General features: G+C 31.4%; 1 protein-coding gene across 1 annotated transcript; it reads right to left on the minus strand.

Annotated features, from left to right (window-relative positions):
- Nucleotides 1–496: 496 nt before the first annotated feature.
- LOC122603464 (tRNA-dihydrouridine(20) synthase [NAD(P)+]-like) lies at nt 497–4,374 on the minus strand. Its single transcript, XM_043776175.1, has 10 exons — nt 4,267–4,374; nt 3,728–3,833; nt 2,881–3,019; nt 2,610–2,718; nt 2,369–2,505; nt 2,125–2,261; nt 1,864–1,967; nt 1,609–1,736; nt 1,059–1,161; nt 497–863 (listed from the first exon to the last, which is right to left on the minus strand). Exons 1-9 carry the CDS (start codon nt 4,309–4,311, stop codon nt 1,062–1,064), a joined length of 1,005 nt encoding a protein of 334 aa, XP_043632110.1. The 5' UTR covers nt 4,312–4,374; the 3' UTR covers nt 497–863; nt 1,059–1,061.
- Between the last annotated feature and the right edge of the window lie 11,784 nt (nt 4,375–16,158).

The raw sequence follows: 16,158 nt of genomic DNA on the forward strand, positions 1-16,158 counted from the left end.
CTTTGTATGGTGAGTGAAATAAAAAGTAAAAATAAAAAGCAGAACGAAAAATACCTTAGTTTAGAGTTCTCGAGAAACATTATCAGGCTAATAAAATTGAATTTACGTATCTTGCACAATAGGTAAACTTTGATATCCTCGGTAGTCGGTTCTCTGAAAACAAACATTACCCACAAGTCCGTAATTGGAAACAAGTTTGGAACGCCTTAAATTTTTTTTTGAATGGCAGTAATAATTGGATTCAACGGCATGCCTCTTCATCGTCCGGTAGAGATTGACCACGTCACCAACACAGTCAATCCGAGGGCATAACAGACAATGAAAGTCTCACTATCGTTCTGGAGGAAACTAGCTAATGCTAGAGAAAACCCCCATGATCCACCTCATTGGCAAAGACTTCCCAATATTGGAACGCCATGAATTAACTGGTTACTTTGAGATCCATTTGAGCTAGTCACGTCCACAATTATTATCGATTAGACTCCGACATACAATATCATATCAACTTGAGAGCATTATGCATAAGGTAAAATGCAAATACAAATGATAATATTTGCAGGGTCACTGTTTCCTCAGTCGAGGAGACGACGACATAAAAAAGAGATTTTCGTATTTATATTACATAATATTACATAATACGGGAATTGCGGGGATATTATGGACGACCGCATTGACTAAAATTTGGAGTGTCCTACAAAACAGGCTCAAGCAAACATTTGAAGCATGCAAAGTTTGTAGAGTAGTAAAAGAATGTGAGCATATAGCCATATCCCATATATGCTAAAAGTTGCTCAGCATAACTATTCATTGCTTCCTTCTGTCAAAACTTTCAATTTCAAAATTGCCAAACTCCACTTGTACACCTTCAAAATATATATATAAACATTCCACATCATGGTTGTTAGAAAAAGCAACGTAAAACATTCATGTCAACTTTGACCGAAACTGGTAAGGTTAGTAGAAAGTAAAAGGAAATGAACTTTATTGGAGAAGGAATTTACAAAAGTGATCATATGATGAACACAGGGATATCAAGGTTGAGCAAGGGAAGACTCAACTGGTCATTTCGATGTGGGATTTAAGGTACATAGTGATCCAACAGCAACACCATATCGTTTTGTGTTGATAGATTTGTAGTACTGTTCTTCCCCATAAAGCCGCCTACAGTTAAGCAGATGAAAACCAAAACTTCAAATAAGCATGCAAATAATATTTCCCACGATATAAAAAGTGATTGAGATCCTCTAAAGGTTGATCCAACTATATAGATAAACTTGGATTAACTTTAACCATTGGATTAAATCCAATGGTCAAGATTTAAACATCAATTTTTAATCCTGATCATTGGATTTAATCCAATGGGAAAAGTTGATCCAACTTTATAATCCTATAAAACAGAGAAAAACTAAATAGTAAAATTCAAGTGCAGCTTGAATGGCAACATCGCAGGAATGTAGGAAGGGTCAAAAAGTAATGGAGCACCGGTAAATATCTCCTATTATAAGTGACAGATAAGTGGAGTTCAGCAATGTCGGAGGTGAATGCGACTATTTTTTTAATAAGCCTTAAAATATGAGCATTAAGAAAATGAGAAAACATAGGACATACGCTATATCGGCCAAGTTTTCTGATTTGGTCACGGCCTTTCCTTCTGGGAGCTCCAAAGAAGAATAATGCATTATCATCTCTTTTAGTGTGTACTTCGTGGTTTTTATGTCATGATCCCATAAAATGCTCTGAAGCAGATTTAGAGTCGTTAAAACCAATATTCATTTTCAATTTGGAACAGATGTACATCTGTGGAAGTCTGGCACTCTGGCCCGACTTGCAACAAAGCTATTAACTTAAGATCATTTCACATACCTTCCTAACATACTCACTTTTCACGACTTCATAAGGTGCTCCTTCAGGATGAAAAATCGAAGCATTCCACAAAGCTCCTCTAGCAACCATCACAGACGAAGCACCTACAATATTTGACAATCACAACTAGTTGCTTAAGGGACTCGTTTCTTTTTAGCCTATTGTAAACAGTTTTGTATTGTACTATTCTAATAAAATACAGAATTTACCTAATGTTCTCGCACAAAATATTAGTTCATCAGCAACTAAGTGCTTGCCTACCTGTTACATCTCTAATGCGCTGGAAATCATCATACTCAAACACATCACCGTTGGCAATGATTGGTATAGAAAGAGCATCTACAACTGCCGCAATTTCACTCCAATTAGCAGGATCTCTCGGCCTGTCTGCCACTTTTCTGCAATTCCCTTGACAAGAAATAAGCAAACATCTCTTACACAGTTACACCAGTATAAACAGAAAAAGCTTTACTAAATTCTAACAATACACTGTATATATTATTACCTTCCATGGACAGCTACAGCAGAAACCCCAGTTTTTTCTATCCTCCTGGCCAATTCTACAGTGTCATGAGTTGATTTTAATAGCCTTATTTTGCACGTTACTGGTATTGACAAGTTCCTCTTTAACATGGTCAAAATCTGGATCAAAAATTTAAGTCTTTAAGGATCGGGTAATCAACTACAAAGTACAAAGTATAAACAATGATAGCAAACTAATTCCATAGAATGATTGTGTTGTATACATCATGGATGAGATCGGGTTTAGACAATAGTGCAGCTCCCATTCCCCCGCTGATAGAGAATGCCTTGGGGCAACCCATATTCACATCTATTGCCGCAACATCTTTACACCTAAGTCACGGCACACAACGGTGAGTCAGTGCGTCACACAGGAAAAGCGTTGAGATATTGAAAGTTGGGAAGTTTTAAATAAATTATAAAGACAGAATGCCATGATTTCATCAACATACTAATGAACTAAAACTCTTGTGCACATAGGATAACGATACTTACACTAACTGAGCAGCAGTCAAAGCCCTAACAGCATCTGAAGTGCCCATTTGAAATACAACCTGATTTCGTTCAAGGTCACAAGTTCTAAAAACAACGTTCTCTGTACCTTTCTCCACTATGTCAGTAGAACCAATTACATCTATAATGTATAAACAAATCAGAGGTGTCAGTTACCTTCTTCATCACATATATTTACATCATAGTACAATTATGATATACTACTTTCTACACAAAACTAACATAACATTTTCCGGGTGGTAAAATGAGTGACTTTAAAATACAAAATTGACCAAAGTTTCTTACATTCGAAGGTGAGTGGCGCTGTTACCGTAACTATTTGTAATACAAGGGCAGCATTGTTTTCCTCCACGCTAGATTATATAAAAAACCGTTGAATAAAAATGACAATGACTCTGCAACTACTAAATCTAGAACAATAGCAACAAGCAAGCGCACTGGGCACTATAACTGGGCAAAAATCACATGCTAAGTTTTTGAATTTTGATTGAACACAGTCGATTTGGCTTTACATTTTGCTTCATTCTAGCAGAAATTAAGGAGTGTAAGTTCAGCACTTTAATTTGAATTAGTAGGTTCAATTAAAGTAACTCATTATTACTATTTTGTAACAAGTGCACATCATCGGTCAGTTTGTGTAGGTTGGACGTCGTCTTTCTAGTATCGGAGTCGTGAAAATTCGGTAAGAATTCCCATCTTATGAGCTGTAAAAAATTCTCGTTTAACAAGTCTTCAACCTAAAGTTACAAACTTTCCACTATTGATCAAAAAATAATTAATGTAACTAAAATACACAACAAAAAGCTACATAAAATCAATTAGAAACTACCATTAACGCGACGTTCACATTTAAGAAGCTTATGATCAATAATTTCCTCTCCATATGTAATATCTGCACCATATTCAGCAGCCAGTAATCTGAAAGGCAATGTCCCCTGACACCATACAAAACATAAAAGTAACTCCCAATGCTGTCTTCCACGGATTTTTGGGTCCCAATACCGTCTTCGACGATGTATGGGGGAGGTTGATATGTAGACAGCCTTACCCCTACCAAAGGTAGAGAGGCTGCTTCCAGGTTCTACCATAGGTAGAAAAGGACCTCCAGCCTTGCTGGGCATGAGGATCGAACCCATGATGACCTCTGTTTCTAGAGGCATGAGCTCCAACCACTGATCCAACCCAGTTGGTCACCATACAAAACATAAAATTACCAAAATTTTAACATTTTTTTTGTACCTAGCTTAAAATACTGGAATTATTATTTATAATTGTGCAAATGAATGTACAACTAAAAACCCTAGTCGTAGGAAAACTTTTAATTATATTATATATGTATATGAATACAAAAATAAAAAAGGGACTTACAACTCGAACCATAGGAGCTAGAACAAGTTTATTCCTGTAATCCATTTTTGGAGAAATATAATTCCCAGTCGATGAATTTTGAGCTGAAAGTCACTCTTGAAACACAGATTGTGTTGTGTCTGGTCAAAATTGGTTGCCTAATTTCATCGCTAGAGGCCTAGAGATATTGGTTTTAAGTGGGCCATTTGAAAGCCCAAGTATAGAGCCCAACTTGGTATCACACCGCCTCATTTTGCGTCTTTGTAAAAGAAAATATTTTATTCGTTATCTTTATATCACTCTTGGTTAGAGATCCTGGTAGAAGTAGTTTTCCTATCCTTGGATAAAAATGACATTATTTGACATCATACCTCCCTCGCATTCCCACATATGTCAGGTTGTTATTTATTTTTTGGTATGCTAACAAAATTAGATTTTAGGCCCATGTTATATACACGGACTTACAATTTTATCGATATTAGATCTTAATTTATTATGATTTAAAACTTTAATTTACAATATTGTTATATATGTTCATCGAATTTGTTTACTGTGACATACATAACAATATTTAAATATTACAAAATCATAACATATCCATCAAAGTTATAGATTGTGACATACTTAGTGATATTTGAATATTAAAAAATTATAATAAGTCACTATCATTTTATTTAATTTATTGTTACACAAGGTGATATTACATTCTTATTTTACACTTTTACAATTATATCTTATGTTTAGATGAAATATATTATAAATATTTCAATTAGAATATGACAATGTTATATGTGTTTCCTATAAAGATTACATTTTTACATGCTTTATTTTTCGTATATGTGCCATGACAATTATTGAAAAAACTTTTAAGAAAAAGAATAATAGTGAGAGTAAAAAGCGTAAGTATTGATGGAAAACAAAAAAGTGTAAATTAATGAGATTTTTTTTACAAATACTAATATATATATATATAACTAATATATTTGGATAATGACTATTAGGATTTTTGATTTATTATTAAATTAATAATGATATCATCAATTTTCAATTTGATAAAATCGAAAGTTACAATTGGTTAATAAGCTATTAGGTTAGTTGTATCTTATATATATAAAAAGGATAATGATAAATCAACCTAATTGGTGTGCCTAAAGTTGTGCCTAATTGTAGGATGATGACATGTAGAAAAATCAGGGGGCAATATTAGGAAAGAGAATTAGTGCATTCCACATGTCAACTTCCTAAGGTTTTAGACATATCTTTAGACACATCAATCAGGTTGATTAATCATTTTCCATATAAAAATAAAAGATAAAATTTTCCTAATATGGTGTTAACCCATTTGTTAAAACTCAGGAATGTTGACCCATGCAGATTGACACATCTCTATGATTTCATGAACGAACGAATAAATGAAGGTAGCTTGAAACTAGGGGGGAAATAAATAGAAATAAATACTCCAATATTTGAGTAATTTTATTGATTGGTTCAAGAAACAGGAGAGACCTCCCCCATAGAAAGACAAAAGGAAGCCATAACTAAGTCACCAAACTATCCCCATCAAACAAATTATTATATCTATGTAATAACAAAAATAAAGTTGAATATCATTTTTATGGAAAAAATGTAATAATAAATATGTCTAGAAAAAAAGAATATAAAGATAAGTTTAGTGAAAATTTTTTTAACGGCATAGTTGTTTTGAACTGTAAGAGCAACATCCAAACGAACTGTATAACTTAATAGTGAATATCATTTTTCTCTTTCCCAATAAAATTTGTTCGTTAACACGTTCATGTGTTTGTTATTTTGTAAAATTGTTTATATATTTTACATTTTAGGGTAAAATCAAGTGAAAAGTTTTTGCTTTGAATTATAAGCCAAAAATTTTCTTTACAAAATTGTTAGTCCAAAATTCTTTCGGAAATAACTTATATACTTTATGGTATGGATAAAGTTGTTTAGATCACATTTATCATATACCTCCTGAGATACAGGATTATGTGCCATTGTTACTTTGTGACTATACTACCAAGTAAGCCTATAAATGATTTCGTAGATCCAAATCCTTCCCATTATCATCCATATCTCAATACCGAAAAGTTGTATCGAATTTTTAGTGCACCTGAAACTTATACCCGCTTTTGACCCTCTACCAATGAAAACCACCATTGTTTGTGATTATCCTTTTCTTAATTCCTTGATCAGGGTCTACTCTAATCAATGATGCTATTAGAGAATTTATACCGTAAACACAACAATGTCGTGAAGTTTAAATCTTCACAAACCCTTTCACAACAATGTCGCGAAGTTTGAAATCTAACCGGGTTCTGTGACCTTCACAAACCCCTCATCCATTCGGCATCCTGGTCTTTTTTTGTCATATAATTTTTTCAACAATAGAGGCCAAGTTTGAAATCCTCCGTCATCTATTGATTAGTTAATTAAATGTTTGCTACTATTTTCCTTCATTTTTGACTTCTTAGCTAAAAAAACCCATCAATAAAAATAGTCAACCTCCATTTTTGAACGAATATGAAGATTAGCCAATAATCACAAAGGATCTTACCAATCTTTAACAAACAAATTTGAGAACTAGTCGGCCCGATTAGGTGCCTTCTTATTATGAATATTATTATTAAGAGTATTACAACTAAAGATCAAAATGATCAAAGAATATTATGATTGATTAAGACAAATCAATCGTGTATACAGAATATGTATGAATATATATCGAGAGAATGAAGAATCATAGCAACAGAATTAATATATTTCAATTTATGGATCCTGTTCTCTTTCTTTATACAGCCTAGCACTTTTCATCTTTAGCATAATCAGTCCTTCAAGTCTTGAGTCTTCTATTTCACACCTTAAAGTCTTGAATAACTATACTTAGTCTTCTCAGGAATGTAAGTGACAACTTTAGTCTAAAAGATATAACAAAAACAACACAATAGATTAAGTTAGACATAGAAATTTATATAATCCTAAGTTTATATTACTTATTTTAACAATTTTAAACATCGATCAACGTTGTTGGTGTACTTCCATTATACAAATAACGTTCTCCAATTTAGAAAGTTAGTGATATCGTAGTAGAAATATGCGATTCACACAAATTATATATATATATATATATATATATTAAAACGGTAGGAATCCTAGCTTTTTAAAGACATCTTTAATTTAAAGTTATTTTTTAAAATTAACACATGGGATAAAAGCTTATGTGTCATCTTTATAATTTTTTTACAATATTATTTAATAATAAATATCTTTAATATATGTTTTCAATTGTAAAACTCGATCACTTTCAAATCACAATATCTATATATTCATAATAAATTTCTTAAAATTCTCTTCCTACCAAAAGATTCACTTTCCAAAACACAAAAAGAATTTGTTTTCAATCCTAAGGTCCGTTTATATTATCTAAGTTATTTTAGAATTTTTTGTTGTCTTGCATAGTATATTTTGATTTTCTTTTTCCTCATGTTTTAGTAAGATGGAGACATCCATAAGACCATAATCATGTTTTCTTAATATTGTTACTTAATTTTTTGTTTTGTTTTTTACTTTATTTATGATGTTATTTTTAATGTTAGCTTAAGAACATCATCTTTATGAGTTAACTTGTCATTCAAATAGCAATTAGGTACATCATATCAGTTCTTGGACAATTAAATAAAATTATTTATCTTATAAAATTATAAAAGAAATCGTAAACTTCAATGACAATTATTTTTAGGCAAAGATAAAAAAGTATTTAAAAGGTAGTTTTTGATTATTATGCATATTTTTTTTTAACAACAATTACCAGTCATATTAAATATCAAATCTTCTTTTTAACTAAAAACAAGCACCATTTTATTTAGTTAATAAAATCACAACCGCAACAAAATATCAATTGATTTGTTAAAATTTATATGATTTCAAGTAACAAATGTTATAGGTAACATGATAAAATCTAAAGGGTTTTAAGATTGTGAAAACTTTATTTAAACTGATAAATTATCATCAAAAACTACAAGTTAAACGTATGAATACATGATGCCACCACATAATATTTAGATGAGTTTTTATCGGTGTATATAAAATGCAAAAACAAATTACTAATAATTGTTGACATTCTAAACTTTTAGCCGACTTAATTCAACTATACTTTTAAGCAACCGCACATCGTGCGGGTAAAAAACCTAGTATATATATATATATATTTATACTCCTTTATAAAAAGTATCCACCCCTACAAATAGAAAATGTTACTCAAATGTTACATACGAAAGTACTAAATTGTCCTAAATAAAAACCCAATATGGAAAAAGTTTTTATAAATTATCAAATATGTCCTTAATAAATTAATTTACACCTAAAACTCTTATTTTAATAATTAAACTTTAAGCCTTTATCTATTTAAATATTTTACAATCACCTTTAAATCAAACTACACCACTTGACACTTACCACCAATAATACCGTCACCGACACCACTAAACCGTCGTCCCCGCCACCGCCGCCTAATTGTGAGGGTACCAAACTCGTATATACATATATATATATATAGTGAAGTGATGAACTGAGAACCAAAATAATGGTAATAATTGTGAGAACCACTAAAAACCATCTCTAAAGGCTACGCACGTACCGTATCCAACCACTATCATCTTTTGAATCGCCGCTCATCAAATTCATATCATTCTCATATACATTCAGTGACAACCCCCTTAAATTAGACAAAGGCAACGACCGTATCGTATTCATCCGTTTTCAACACATAACCCATATAAATTTTTGAGTTTTTAATCAGTGTTGTAAATAAAGGTTTTAAAGGCCGTTATAAAGGCGTGATAATGCTTAAAGGTGGTCTACCGTTACGTTATGTGTATTGTAAGGTAGATTTAAAGGTTGCAGTCAATAAGAGTTAAATGACGAACTTAACGAGGCTCAAGCCATGAATAATAGATGGATACATATATTTAACCTAATGATTATGTGTTTATTAAGCCAACTTTAATTTTGATACCAATGCAAATATCTTATGAGACAAAAAAATAACTTGATTCAAATAAAACTACCAACATTTTTTTGTAGGTACATTATGATTGTATATTTTAAATAAATTAAATAATCATATAAAAATAAGTATAGGTATTTTATGTTACACTTTTTAGTTTTATATGGTTTTTGACTTATTTTGTAGAGATACTCTTGATATATATAGATATTCCTTTATAATTTATAGCTCCGTTATAACACCGATATATCTCCGTAAAATGAGATTTATCCTTAAAGGTAGTCAGCCGTCAAGTGACCGTCGACCGTTATTTACAACCTTGGTTTTTATTAAAAAGAAAAAAAATAAAACTATAAAAATTAAAAATAAAAAAACACACAAAAAAAAAGGAAAAGAGGAAGGGGAAATGATTCTCACCCTCGTTTTGATTATCAAGTTAACTCTACCTTGTATATTTATTTTGAAATTTTGAAACAACCTATTACTACGTAGTTTGTAATAATAAAATATTATTAACTATAAATGCTTAGCAAGATTACATATAAACAGTTGTATCCAATTCCAAATACAATGAAATTAGACATCTTTTTTCCCATATTTCGAATTATACATAACATAATTTATTATATGGAGTATTCTCAACATTTTTACATAATATGAATATCGGAATTAACAACAAAAAAAAATGTTATGTGGTCCTCGCTATCTTGTCACAAAAAATTATTAGAAATAAATAACCTACTAATACAAAGAAAAGGCTGCCACGAGCCAAGACTATCAAGAGGTCCCTCTTTTGTGCATCTATTTGTGATTGATTGTTCAATGTTTAAAATCTTTTTTCAACATCTCTTACAAACGTATTTAATTTTAATTTATTGTTTTTGAAAAGGGAATAAAAGGAAGTCAAACTTTCGGAATTGATTTGCTTTGGGATTTCGGTTTCACATAATAAAGTATTTTAGGGGTGTTTGATTTAAAATAGAAATTACTATGAAGGTCGTATTTTTTTTTTTTAAATAGAAATTACTATGAAGGTCGTGTTTTTTTTTTCTTTCTCATTATATCATGGGATGAAAATAGAAATAAAAGCTTTCTAACATTTCCATTAACTCGATCACTACCTTTTAGTATATATTGGATATCTTGATTTTTTTTCATTGATTTCATTTCATTAGATCATAACAATCAAACATTATAATGACTCAATCAAATTACCAACTACTTCCTTTACCACGTTTTTTCTACTCCGTATGGTTTAATGGATGTTTATATATATTCCTTCTCGTTGATGCATGCGTTTTAAAATGCACAATTAACGTACAGGCTTAGTTCCTAACTTATACATTCAATTCTGTTAACCAACTATTTCCATTGAAAAATAAATAGTCATATAAATAAAATAATCATACCTCAACTCTATACCGATAAACCGAACCTAAAAATTTAGACGGGATTTCCTTTTATATGTTACTTTATATTCAAATTTCTAACTAATACTCGTATTATATATATTAATGGCTACCACAACTAAGAGAAAAAAATATAGTTGTAGGATGATCTTAGCCATTGAAATAGATCAAGAAATAAATCTTAACCATCTAAATTAAAAGTCAAAATTTACTATTTTATATATGGCAACTTTTTAATGTTTGACTACTTATATAATTATGATAATTACTTTGTGCTATTTAACTAAACTTCCAAAACGCTTTACAGATTCCAATCCATTGCTACAAACTACGGATGTGAATATTTTTTTTTCCATTAATTTAATACAATTTTACTTTTAAAAGTAAAACTTTCAAGCTTATGCATGCAAGGGGAACATGGAAATCCATATTGTATATAAATTGATACTCATATATACAATATTTTATTTTATTTTCAACTTAATATGTGACTTAAAAAATAAATATAAAATTAAAAATATCGTAAGGTGTCACAATTAAGATAAGCTTTATTTTGAGCAAAGAGTTAACAAATAAGTATTAAAATTCTCAATTAGAAAAATCCTTAATAACTATATCATCGACATGGTTATGGCTTAATATCAAAATTTGATTTGAAAATCTCAACCCAAACCTGTCAATCCGTCAACCTAAACTTAACCACAAACAAAAAAAAAATAATCAAGTTAGCAGGCAGATTAAATGGTTTGGTGGGTTGATTTTAGGTGACATGATTGGTGGTTGGCGGATTAGTTTTAAGTAAAATGGGTTATGGGTTGTCTGATCAAATAAGTTTGTAGATCCACCTATTAAAAATTTTTATTTAAATTTAAAATATTTTAGGTAGGTGGGTTGAGCTATTAACCCAAAAAGTGAACCCGACCCCCTAACCCTAAAATATCAACTTGTCGGTTACCGAGTCGAGATTTCACAACCTTATTTAGTAAGGTCTATATTGAAAATCTTAATATATAGCCGACTCCATATATGTTATACCAAAAAAAGTAGAAGGTTTGTTATCTTAACATTATGACGGATTTCATATAAGATATGTATTTTCATATACTATAAGACGTAAATTTTTGTAGTGAGTGATACATGTATTGTATAAGTTTATTTGGTAACCTGGTTATCGACCGGGTATAATCTAGAATATACATATGGCCCATGCTACAAAGAGAAAAAAAAAATTCAAGTTTTGATCTACGCCATTTAAAATAATACACAAAACAATCCGAGCCCTTGAAATTAAAGTCAAACTTTGTTAAAAATGTTAACTTTTTAATGTTATATATATACTTTTTTTAATTATGTCATGTTTTTATTATTTTCAATTTAAATATTTTATGTAGCTAATGAAATTAAAATGGTGATAGACTTGAAACCAGGAAAAAGGAAAGAATTTAAGAAAGCGCTCACATCTAAAAATCTTTATATCAAGTGCGGATTAGTATTGTTGTGTGGGATTTTCGATCGAAATATATAGAAAGAAAGAAAGGCTTCATAAAATGAGGTTTTAAATTTGTAATTTTAAATTAAAGTAAATATATTTCAAGTGAGTGCAATGCGGCATTGGTGATGGGTGACAACAGTGGTGTCGTGACGGATGACAGCAGTGTTAGGCATGAGCAGGGGTCAAAACCCAGCCAAAGCCGTGCAAACCCGACACCTGACAATGCAATAAAATTTAATTTGTCATGATCTTATACGTATTTGTTTAAAATAACTGTTATTAAACTAATACTAATAACATACGTGCCCATCTAAGTTTCGATATTTTTTATAATACTATTTATGTCTTTTATTTGTATAGGGGTGTCAATAAGGCCGGGTTCAGGTTGACGAGTTGAAAATACCCAGCTTGATAACTTTTGGGTAGAAAAACTAACCCGAACCTACTAACCAGATAACCCAAAACTAACTCACCAACCTAACTTAATCAGGCTGGCAGGATAGTGGACGGGTTTAGGGTTGAAAGGTTTAACGTTGCTTGCTAAAAAAAGTTAGATATTTAGACTTTTGTCAATTTATTTATCTTTGTATGTAAAGTTCAACATGTACTGTTTCTAACCTGGTCAACGACCGGGTATTGATCTAATTATCTAAGGAAAGATAACGTGAGTAGGGATGGGCATGGGACAGGTACCGTTCCGTACCGATTCCGGTATCGATGGTACCGATCCCGAAAATGAGCAAAACATGGTAGGTGCTACATAAATTTCTAACGGCTTAAACAATTGAGCACATTTTTCTTTTATACAAATATAGCATTTCATGTGGGATGACGACTTTGGCTACAACCAGTTTACACAATTACACTGAGTGGAACATATCTTTATGAAAATTTCAATACAAAGCTATTTCACCACTTGCCTATTTAACTTATATTTAAATGAAAATAGGAATAATAATATTACCATGCAATAAAATTGCCCAGTGAATTTGCAGCCTAATATGTTTTGATAAAAAGCACATCAACAAGTTGATGGTTCTTAAAACTTTATATAAGTTGTGATATCATCTTCTATATAGATAGACTAACATTGTAAACCACTTTAAGGATGCTGATTTCTTATAAAATGAAATGATGGATGCAGGTCTTCAACCAAATACCAACAAGGAGTTAGCCTAATGGTAAGGCAATCACTTGATGATCTTAAGGTCTCAAGTTCGATCGATCCCCGCTTGGCATAAAAAATAATTCCTGGTACCCCTTACCAATGAAGCCTAGACCCACATGTGAAGTTTAAATACGCGAGTTCGATCTTTTGGGGTATCCAGATCATGTGGAGATTAGGATGAAGGTATTGTACCGGCATCATATGACTTATACGGGATGAGTTGATGGGTATCCAATTATGGTACAAGGCTAGGGTTCCCTCCATTACTTTTTTTTTTTGACATTGTTCTAATGGCTATACGACGAAGGCAAAAACATACATGAAATGTTATATAAATTATGAAATGAAATATGAAATGCTATTTTCCTTGCATGTCAGGGCCAAATGGGACCATCAGGATTCGCTCGGTATTTCCCGGTATCAATACCGATTGACACCGATCCCGTGAACTCATAAAAATGGGTACCGGCGGTACCGATCCCGATCAGGATTCGGTACACTTTTCGGTACCAGGATCGGGACGGTATCGGAACGGGATCGGGATATGAGACTTTTTTCTCATCCCTAAACGTGAGTGTTTGTATTATTTACAATCGACGGTCTTATCTTTTATTTTCCCGAAAAAAGTCAGAGAATTCAGGAAAAGAAGGTCGAAAGCATCGGGAGAGTTCATGAGGACAAACTAGAACATAACATGCAACACATTGGAAAAGTGGGGTGTGACACGTAACACTACGCGTAAGTATGCTTGAGGAACTCGAGTAAATGACCGTGGTGAAGGCTACGGATCTAATATGACAGAACAAATCTCTAAATATATATATATATAAAAAACTTTAATTCCACCCTTAAATGTAACTAATGTGTGAAAATCTAGTTAAATTAAAAATCCTTAAAAATACTCCAAATCGAATACCACACACAATCGGGCAGTGGACCCGTTCGTATGTAATATAGATTAAAGTAAGTAAAGGTTCGTTCCACGGAGACTACAAAGAGCTAGCGAGTTTTAAGTAGTTAAAAAGAGTTTGGTTTTTTAAAGACACAACGTCATCTTGGTTTTTATATTAAAAGTTAGTTAATTGAAAGAGTTAGAAATTCTTAAGAATTTATCGAAAAGAAAATTATTTTTAAATCAAATAGGATGAGAAGATCATCCACTTCGACTCCATGATACACATTATTTAGGTTGCATATAATTGAAAAAAAACCAATTCAAATATGTTGATTTTATAACCGAGAACTAAACAAAGACTCACCCCGTACCCGTCAAGTTCGTTACTTTATTCAATTCCCTTAATTAACTAGTTCCATTACTAAGACCGGTACCCCAAGACGCCTTTCATAACTTTCCTAGCCAACTAATTGTTTTGGTTATTTAGATAACAATTGTGTCTATTGATTGTACCCAACCATTAACCCGTTAACCCTTATTAACTATTAATTACTTTCTACCGTACCCGTCATAGAAACAATTGCTTCTAACCAAGCAATCAAAATAACTTCTACACAACCTAAGTTACCACTGAGATCATGCAAAAACTATCCGCAATTAAGAGTTAAATAACAAAGAATTAATAAGCTAAGATTACGACACAACGTTAAATCAAATCAACTTGAATTCAAAAGATTTATGCAACCATTATTCAATGTATCACTTCATCTCAGTGGATGATGAATTATTTAGCTACTCATAATTAAAAAACAAAGCACAAAGAGTAAAAATATAGAAGAACATATTGTACCAATGTGTAGAAAACAAGTAAACGCTAAGAAAATCGACAACCGAATGCCTTGAAGCTCACAAACAACCCTTAGACCTTGATGGATGAAAAAAGCTGCTGAGAATAGCCCCAAAGAACCCTTAAATCGACTAGAAGAGATTGTATATCGAATGGGAGGGTTATGGTCTTGTATTTATAGTGAAAAATGAAAAACCCTTCAGCCGACCTTGTTTATGCGCCGCACGTACCATCTATGCGCCGCACAAAACCAAAGATTTCCATGTTTCAGACTTTCCTTAACCCGTTATGCGCCGCACGCCTCTCCTGTGCGCCGCACAGGCACAATCGCCAAATTCCCTGTCCAAAATCACAACTTTCTGTGCGCCGCACAAACTTCCAGATTTCGCGAAACTTGTATTTTTCAACTCGTCTTCACTTGTACTCGTCCAATAATCATCCTAATGCATCTTTTAATCCTTCCAGATGCTAATTCTAACCAATGTACCTGTTCTAAGCCTGAAATCACTAACAATACCATCAAAGCATTGAATATACATATAATTTGCACATAATTAAGCTTAAATCGACTTAGAAACGATATGGGAATATGCATATAAATGGACATATCAGTAACTCAACTTTTAATTATAGTCATTAGATCAAATAATGATGTCATATACCTATTTTAACTTTTTTAGTTTTTTATTTTATTTTAATAAATTTAAATGATTATTATTTCCTTATTTAAATCTATAGACATTAAATAATTAATGTTTTTAATGATATAATTATGAAAACTAATATTTTTATACTTTACATCATTTTTCATCCTTAAAATCAATTTTTGATTTTTTTACAATAAAATTTTCTTTTTAATGTAATACGTTTCTATTAAATTATGTTTTTGTATAGTATTTTTATCATATAACGTAATAAATTTGGTTATAAGTATTTAGTTTTATTTTATTAATATCTTATTATTTTTAAATCAATATTTTAAAGTCAGGGGGATGTCAAACCGACCTTCTTAATAATGAACTAAAAAGCAAATATGTAACATATAATAAACTATCACAATCATATATCAGAAAAATAATTGTATGCAA

Source organism: Erigeron canadensis, chromosome 6, assembly GCF_010389155.1.
Source record: "Erigeron canadensis isolate Cc75 chromosome 6, C_canadensis_v1, whole genome shotgun sequence".
Taxonomy (NCBI): domain Eukaryota; kingdom Viridiplantae; phylum Streptophyta; class Magnoliopsida; order Asterales; family Asteraceae; genus Erigeron; species Erigeron canadensis.

What these genes read in the sequence shown, in the direction of transcription:
- LOC122603464 (XM_043776175.1), bottom strand. Translation starts at nt 4,311, where the DNA reads ATGGATTACAGGAATAAACTTGTTCTAGCTCCTATGGTTCGAGTT. An exon ending in TAGCTCCTATGGTTCGAGTT is followed by an intron (nt 3,834 to 4,266) that starts GTAAGTCCCTTT and finishes GTATGGTGTCAG; the next exon opens with GGGACATTGCCTTTCAGATT. An exon ending in AAAGTGAGTATGTTAGGAAG is followed by an intron (nt 1,737 to 1,863) that starts GTATGTGAAATG and finishes AATCTGCTTCAG; the next exon opens with AGCATTTTATGGGATCATGA.